The sequence below is a fragment of the Lutra lutra genome, chromosome 6, assembly GCF_902655055.1.
Source record: "Lutra lutra chromosome 6, mLutLut1.2, whole genome shotgun sequence".
Taxonomy (NCBI): domain Eukaryota; kingdom Metazoa; phylum Chordata; class Mammalia; order Carnivora; family Mustelidae; genus Lutra; species Lutra lutra.
In genome coordinates this window covers 112,282,707-112,291,587 of record NC_062283.1, presented here as the reverse complement: position 1 = coordinate 112,291,587, position 8,881 = coordinate 112,282,707, and the positions used below count along the sequence as shown (strand labels likewise).

The 8,881-nt window shown below is 46.9% G+C and overlaps 1 protein-coding gene across 1 annotated transcript in view; it reads left to right on the top strand.

Annotated features, from left to right (window-relative positions):
* Window positions 1-2,982: 2,982 nt before the first annotated feature.
* GABRR2 (gamma-aminobutyric acid type A receptor subunit rho2) overlaps window positions 2,983-8,881 on the top strand; it is a 46,554-nt gene continuing 40,655 nt past the window's right edge. Inside the window, exon 1 of the mRNA XM_047735165.1 lies at window positions 2,983-3,220. Within this exon, the coding sequence (XP_047591121.1) occupies window positions 3,108-3,220 (113 nt within the window). The 5' untranslated portion in view covers window positions 2,983-3,107. The remainder of the gene's footprint in view (window positions 3,221-8,881) is intronic.

Here is an 8,881-nt window from a genome sequence, read left to right as displayed (position 1 = left end):
GATGGTTGCACACTCTATACAAAAACCACACTTTAAAGGGGTAAATTTGGGGCACCTGGTTGGCTCAGTCAGTCAAGTGTCTGCCTTTGGCTCACATCATGATCTCAGGGTCCTGGGATTGAGCCCCATGTCGGGTTCCCAGCTTGGTGGGCAGTCTGCTTCTCCCTTTCCCTCTCCCCGGGCCCCCACTCAAGCTCTCTCTCTCTCTCTCCTCTCAAATAAATAAAATCTTAAAAAATTTTTTAAAAAAGGGGTAAATTTATGGTATGTGAATGATACTTCAAAAAAGACATTACTTAAAACATTACACTTATCTCCAACTGAGTTTTTCTCCATACCATAATCACAATAATTCAACTACTGAAAATAAGAAAGATTTAGAGAAAAAACTGATAGGGACAGCCTGGGTGGCTCAGTCATAAGCTGCTGCCTTCCGCTCAGGTTGTGATCCCGGGGTCCTGGGATCAAGTCCCACATCGGGCTCCTTGCTTGGCAGGGAGCCTGCTTCTCTCTCTGCCTCTGACTGCCACTCTGCCCGCTTGTGCATGCATGCTCTCTCTTTCTATCTGACAAATAAATAAATAAAATCTTAAAAAAAGAAAAAAGAAAAAAAATTGATAGGACCTAAAATGTCCAGAATGCAACAAAATAAATATTTCTTTCTCTCTCTCTCTCTCTCTCTCTCTTTTTTTAAAAGATGTATTTATTTATTTGAGGGAGAGAAAAAGAGAGAGAGAAAGGAAGAGAAGGTGGGGGAGAGCTGGGGGAGAGGAAGGGCATTTCAAGCAGACTCCTGCTGAGCATGGAGCCTGATGCGGGGCTCCATTTCATGACCCTGAGATCATGACCTGAGCCGAAACCAAGAATGTGACACTTAGCCAACTGAACCATCCAGGAGCCCCAAAACAAATATTTCTCGAAAACCAACAATATCCATGAATAGTTCTAGGGTTCTAGTCAGAAGCACCATCTTTTGAACAAAATCTATGGAAAAGAACTTTAATGGGTATCTTTCCTTCCCTACTAAATCTTCAGGAGCAGTGGGACTTTTAAGCAAATTATCTGGATAATTCTGAGAAGTGGCCAGATTGGGGAACCAGTGAGTTAGTCCCCATACAGAATTATTCCCACTCCCAAATTCCTATTTAACTCCTGTATTTTGGCTTTCTGCCACATCTTTCAACTGAAACTACAGTTAACTGAAGTTAGGAACAGTGTGCTGGTTGCCAGAGCTAGTTAACCTGTTTCCTGCCGTCACTTCTTCACAGCATTGACTGTTGACTACTCCCTCCCAGAGACTCCTTTGGTTTTCATAGTCAACATCTTTGCTAGTTCTATACTTTTGTTCAGGCTTCCCATCCATCCATTAGAAGTATAGGTTTCAGCACACTTGGCTGGCTTGATTAGTAGAGCATGCAACTCTTGATCTCAGGGTTGTAGGATCGAGCCCCACATGGGGTATAGAGATTACTTAAAAATAAAATCTTTAAAAAAAGAAAGTATAGGTTCCTGAGGATTCTATGCTTACACTGGGACTTCTGTTTTCCTGGAAGATCTCACCCTTTCCTGTGGTTAAACTATCACCATACATTGACGGCTCCAGACTTAATTCTCCAGTCCAGACCTTTCTCCTGAGCTTCAGGCTTATCTATACTCTAGTTGCCTATTGTGCACATATCCCATGATACCTCAAATTCCATGAGTCAAAATCTATGTCATCTCCCCACCAAACCTGTCCACCTCTAATGGATATCAGTTACCCACCAGTCCCACCTCCAAACTGGAATCGTAGATATCACTGTTGCTTCCTCTTACCTCCCACCCTATTCAGTCAGCAAGTGTGTTCTACTTCAGAAAGAACTTGACCTTCTCATTCTTCTGTCTTCCCTCCTCTTCACCTTCTGTCTGCCCTTCCTTTAGGGTAGGAACTCATCCTCCTTTGTTATTATAACTTCTCTGATCCAACTGATCTCAGGAATTCCTTTAAAAAAAAAAAGTGGATCGTGTCATCCCACTTTGCTTTCTTTCTTACATAATAAAACCCCAATTCTGTTCACTTCTGGTTTTCACTTCTCTTGACCTCCCGCCTCATCTCCCTATGTCTTTACCACACCAAACTCCTCTCCATCTCAGACACAGCCGGCAAGAAATAAGTAGTCTTTAAACATTTTATTCTGTTCAGTAGACTAAAATAAACACATGTATCTTTACACTTCAAATGTTCGCAAGTCCACGTTCCAGGATAGGAATCAAGCCTAATTTATGGTGATATTATACATTTTAGGATTAAAGACCCAAATTAATCTAATGCTCATGGTAGAAAGAAGAGCTTACATAAGCATGAATTCTCCTTTGGTTTATACATCCCTTCAAAATCAAAATGGATTTTATGCTTTGATAAGATGCCTTTTCATTGAGAAAACGTGTATTTGGGGGGAAAGCAAGCATCCTTGGCCATGGGCAAAATATGCTTTCTTAGATGGAGAAATAAAGAAACCCGGGGAAAACAGGTAATTCGTGTGTTTACTCAGCATTTCCTGAGCACGCTCATGCACTCCTCTTGCCCATCAGGTCTTCCCTGCAAATCCACTCAGAACCCAAGCTATCTCCCTAGTGGATGTGACAGACGGGTTTTATGCAGCCAGAGGGAAGGATTAATGATCTCAGCAAAGAGCTGGCATGTTCAAATGCAAAAAAAAAAAAAAAAAAAAAAGCTGGCATGTTCAAGAGGTTTAAATTTATTTATTTATTTATTTTTTTATGTAACAGTTTTAGCCAAGCTGCTCTGGGACTCGCGGAAGCAGAATTTCACAGGAGGACAAACTTGTTGACTAATGGCCAATCACTAAGCGGCAGGGAGGGCCAAGCCTTGGTGTTTGTGTCACGCCTTGGGGGTGTGGGGGTAGGGGTGTGGTGGGAGGTGGGGTGGGACGAGCACCACTATCAAATATTTAATCGGAAAAACCAGTCCGGCCAGTCGTGCTCTCGCAGACCCGTCGAGAAGCACCGCCACAAGATGACAGACTGAATGTACGGTGCAGCCCGAGGGGTCCTGCCCCGCTGCAGGTTACTGGAGAGCAGTCTGTGGCATCGTAGACGTTCCCAGAATGCCTGATTTCACAAGACTCATTTTGTTCTTGTTTTGCCTGACGGCTCTTGTGGAGAGCAGAAAGCCCAAGAGGAGGAGATCGACTGGGCAGCTGGAAATGACCAAGCCCAGGTAAAGGCTTGGGTGGGAGGAGAGGAAGGTCACCTGCAGGGGCGCTCAGCGCGCCAGCTCCCAGGAGGGCCGGGGCTTACACTGACCCGCTGGAATCTATTTTCCAGCCAGAGGTTGATGGGGCCACCACCTCACTGAAAACAGCCTCTCTCAGAGCACAGATATTCTCTAGGGTCACAAGCTGTGAGAGAGCAAAGCCAGACCAGGCTGAGGAGTTTGTTCTGGCATCAGTGTTCTGTCTAGGCATTTCGATTTCAGGCAGGTGGTTGAAGATTTCGTGGGTAAAAACATCTCATACTTCTCATCTTGTGCTGCTTTGTTCCTCAGGATGACATCCTGTAGGGACCAGAGGGACCTGCTGAGTAATTGCACTCAAGAATTTTGGAGGAGTGGGGAGGGGCGGGGAGGTGTAGGTGGACCCCGGTAGATAGGAATTTAGTTTGAACTATTGAGAAAAAATGTAACTGAGAGTTGTCCTCTTTAAATTATTGGACTGGGAACAGCTTTCTAACTGTACTGGGTATCATTTCACAGTTTCAATCTTAAAAAAGATATTTGAAATTTGCTAGGTTATCCAAAATACATGTGTAGGCAACAGGTGTAGGCAACTGCCATTGCATGATGTAACAGAAACATTTCCAAGATACTGGTTCGGCCTGGAATGTGCATTGAAAATCATATTACAAATCGAAGTTTCTTAGTAAGTTTGCTTGAACCGATGGACAAAGCCTGATACCACAGGCCTGATGGAAACAACGACTGTTTGGCATGAAGAAAAGAGCAAGCAGCTGAGAGGTAGAGGGTGTGTGTAAGATGTCACACATCTGTTCTGCATTCTACTAAGCATTGCGAGAACTAGAGATTGTGAATATAAACTAATATATGGAGGCACATTTTCTAGGTCACTGGCTTTTATTTTTAATCAGGCATCGCTCTTGGTGACAATTTTTTGAAATTGTACTTCCAACAGATCTACCTATAAGTTATATACATAGACTATTACACATATGTATATTAAAGTAAAACTCGATTGCTTCATTATTTTTAGATAAAAACTATCAGTGAGAGTTACATTCTCTACTTTCTGCATCCCAGTAGACCATCTTAAGCTCCCAGGAGTATGCCGGCTTCAGAGACTGCCGCTCTCCAGGAGGTCCAAGCTCTGCAGGACCTAATCCTAGTCACGCAGAAAGCAACAGATAAAACTTGTCCAGGAGGACAGGAAGGAGGCACTCACTGCAAGTCTCCTCCTGGGGATGTTGCCAGAATTCGAGGCTGTTGAATTGGAAGGAGCCTCAGGGGTCATGTGATCCTGCAATTCCTCTGAGCCCTAAGACTGTGAAAGGTGAACAGGTGTTGGGTGAAAAGGGGGTCTCGGGCTCCAAGAAATTTGGGAAACTCTGGTTAGATCATTTTGAACAGCTGTCTTTATAGCACAGCTTCTTGAACTTTATTATACAAGTAGACATTCTGAATCTTGAAGAGGAAAATAAATTATACAGTTTCTAAAAAAAAAAACAACCCTGCTTTTTTGGGACTATCTTGTGGGATTCATATTTTACAGAGCACATATTGGGAAACACGGTTTCAATTTTATGGATGCTGAGAAGTCTGTTGGAAGGCAGGAGTAATTCATACAGCTACCTAGTGACCCCACTGGGCTAGAATGTAGGTTCCTTGATTTCTCAGCCTGGAGGAAAAGCGTTGTATGGACTTATCTATTCCCTGAGAACACTTCTGGGGTTCAACAGGAACCCCTCAGGGGTCCTCAGGGATCCTGTTTGGCAGCCTGGGCTGTCATACCTGTGTCACTCCTCAGAAGACTACAGTCATTCCCAGGTGCTGGCTTGAGCCTGGGGACAGACTGAATCTGACCCTTATGCGTGAGGAGAGTCTCTTGAAAAGGAAAGATGAACCCACACATTCAAGAAGTAAAAAATAATTATTGAAGGGAGGCAAGGAGAGAGGATAGAGAAAATGTCACCTTAGGGAACATGATTCTAGGCCTTTCTAAATCCACCAGGGCACGTGCAGGCTCAGACCGTCATAAGGCTCTATCTGTGAAAAATTTCAGCCAAGTGTCAGACTAAAATATTACTTTCCTCGTTGACACACAAGAGTTAAGCTGTACGAATAAAGAGGAACAAAATGACGTGACTTTTAGACCACTTCATCTCTGTAAGGTAGCTTCTTTCCTTGGAAGTCTGTCCCCACCTTCCACATCATACCGTCTTACACACACATACCATACACCGTACACAGGATTTCACCCAGTCACTCACACACACACACACACAAACACGCGCGCGCGCGCACACACACACACACACACCCCGTTAGGATCTTTTCTAACCTACGTACTTTCCGTATCATCTTCCCAAGGCACTCTCACAAAACAATTATTCAGCTCAAAAGGTGCTTATTCCAGACCTGCTTCCGGTTTTCCCACCCCTCGTGTCCCCCTTTATGGAACTGCTGCCACCTGAACCTGTTTTCTCCCGACTATTCTTCGGTTTGCTCTCTTCTCTTCTCCCCGCCTTTCTTTCTCCAGCTTTATTCCAGTCCCTCCCTGCCCGCTAAGTGAGTTGGCTTCTTGACCCCGTGATTGCTCCCCACCTGGCAAGAGAGGCCCTTCTCCCTGGAGATCTGAAAATGAACCTAGCTCTGGGCTCTGGGGGTCCGGGCTCTCATCAGATAACACTCTCTGGTTCCTCCTGGTCCCAGAGCCTAGGGGCCCCTTCCAGATTTCCTCTCCCATTTGCAGCCCCCGTGGCCAGCCTTCTTGTGGTCTGCCTCGTGGTTTACGTGGTGCCAGGCCCAGGAGCAGCTTTGCTTTCTCGATGCCCAGTGATCCTCACCCTCCTCTGGCCTGGGGAAGGAGGTGGGGCCAGGAAGTCAGAGAAACCAGGTTTGGACCCTGGTTCTGTGGCTCCCTGACCACGGCTGTGTTTCCTAATCTTTCTGAACCTCGTTTCTCCTACTGAAAAGAGTGCTCGTGAGACCTTTTCCCCTGGGATGAGGGGTTAACCACAGCTCAGGGCCTGCACGGAGGGAGGGTGATACGTACAGGCATGGTCGTCATGCCCGCTATTATGCCTACCAAATGAACCTCAGCATGGTGGCACCAGCCCTGCCTCTCAAAGGAGTCATGAGCAAATTTTTCCTCCCTCTCCACCCAAGGCTGTGGAGGTTCTGGCTCCCCTGCATTGGGCTGGGACTCAGAGTATGGCCCCTGGAGTCTAGGGTCTTTGGGCCAAGGCATCCGGGCACTGGAAGGACGAACTGAGGGCATCTGGCTCACACAAAAAGCCCAAGGCTGGAGATATTAGTGGCCTGAGTTATCAAATAACTGGTTCCTTTAAAAACAACAACAAAACCCAGTTCTGGGCCCTGAGGAATGGCACAGGCATTTCAATCTCTTCTCTCCTGCAGTGGGGCTGGAATTCTGCGACTTCCGCAACCAAATCCTCCCCTCTAAATGGAGAGGAACACTGCTGGGCAGGCGGGATTTGCTCCCCACGAGGCAGAGGGGTAGGGCGCTGGCTGCACTCACAATTTAATGTCTGTGATGTGCTAAGCCCTTAGGCTGAGCTCTTCCCCCGCCTTTCAACGGTGCCATTGCTGGGTGTCCAATATGGCCTGTCATGCAATTGCTGTTCAGGGAACTGGGCCTGGTCCCTCCTGACTTCTGGAGCCAGGCTTAGGGTGGAGACCATGACAGTGGAAGCTTGGTGGAGGTACCCTGACAGTGACCACCACGCTTCAAGGGACCCAGACTTGGGTTCCATATTCTAGCTCACTGGGAGGAAGACGTTACATTAGACTTCCCTCCAATGGGCTTGTCTAAAAGCAACTCCAACTTCTTCCTCCAACTTGCTTAACACCTTCAGTGTTTTCCCATTGCCTTTGGATAAAGACAGAAGTCTCAACATGGTCTTCAAGGCTCTGCCTGGCCCGGTCCCCGCGTACCCCGCAACCTCTTCCTCCCCTTCCCCTTTTATTGAATCCCTTCTCAACCTACAGCCTAGACCACCTCAAACTAGAGGTGCGTTGAGTTTAAATGCTATAGGATATCCACCGGGGGATCATCAGGTTGGCAGTTGGATAAAAGATCTAGAGCCGGGGGGTACAGAAGCCGGAATCATCCACAGGCTAATGACAACTGAAGCCACAGACATAGGCTCGCCTGCCAAAGAGGGTGTAAGAGGAGAAGAGGAGGTGGCTGGGACAGGACCCTGGGGATATTAGCGTTGAAGGGGTGAGCTGAGGGCAGGGAGGCGGCAATGGAAATTGAGAACGAGCTCTCGGGTGATGGGAGGACAGCCTAGTCCTTGGTCCTGAAAGACCAGATTTCTAGGAGAGGCATGGTCCTCCAGGTGGCAGAGAAGCCAGCACTCAGCAGGGCCTCGGGGCCCGCACAAGGGACGCAGGAAGTGCTTGGGGGTGAGGAGGCGGCTGTAGCCTGTGGCGCACAGGTCTCTGGGAGGGTTATGGATTTGTGAGGAGGGGGGAGACTTTTTTTTTAAAGAGAAAGTTTAAAGACAAATATATCTATCACACCTGTAATGCTACCACTTTTCAATAAATTTTATGTGAAGAAGATGTGTGGTCTAGACAGACCTTCTGCTTAGTTTGGGTTCAAGGGAGAAGAGACTTGAATCCAGTTTGAAGGCTGATGAGAAGGAGCTGTGGGAAAGGGAGATGCTGATGAAGCTGGAGTGAGGATGTTTGAGGGCAGAGGTCAAGGGCTCTGGGAGGAGAACCAGGCACCTCCGCCAAGCCCCCAGTGAAAATAAGAACCTGCAAGGCTGACAGAAGTGAAAATACTCCTACTGCCCGTGTCCCCACCCTGTTTTCACCTTCTCCCTGGATATCTTACAGGTACCTCAAAATCAAGATGGCTAAGAATGAAATGCACCCTCTTCACCACAAATGTGCCATCTGCCATCTCAGGGAATGTCCCCACCATTCACCCAGGTGCTCAAGTCATAAACCAGAGTCATCCTTGCCCCTGTCTTTCCCTCACACCCTATATATAATCCATCAGCTAGACCTTTCTGTCTTCCTTAGATCTGATCACTTCTCTGCACCTCCCTTCCCTACAGCCCTGATCTAGGCACCATGTTCTCAGCAAGTTTCCTAATGGTCTCCTGTGTCTACTGTGCCCTCTTTGGTCTTCTCTACACAGTGGCCAGGAGATTGTCTCAGGTCCTAAACGAGTCCTTGTGACTCTCCTGTTCAGAATTTCATGGGTTTCCCTGTCAGTATTATACTCATGAGGGTCTCATGATCTTGTCCCTGGCCTTATCTCCCACCTTCTTTCTTACTGCTTTGTTTCTCCTTGCTCTCCTCAAACAAGCCAGACTCACTTCAGGACATTTGCACTTGCTGTTCTCTCAGAGTACACTTTCTTCACATCTTTTCATGACTTGCTCTGTTCCTCATCCCATATGGGTCTCAGGTGGTTTCCCTGATCACTTCCACCCCAATCCATCTCCCTCTTATTTCTTATCCCGCTTGATTACATTTTTATGGCACTTAGCACTTTCTGAAGTTACATTACTTATCTGTCCACTTGCTTATTGTCTGTCTCCCCCACCGGGTTATCAGCCCAGTGAGGGCAGTGAGTATATGTCCTCCCCATGACTAGTACCGCATCTG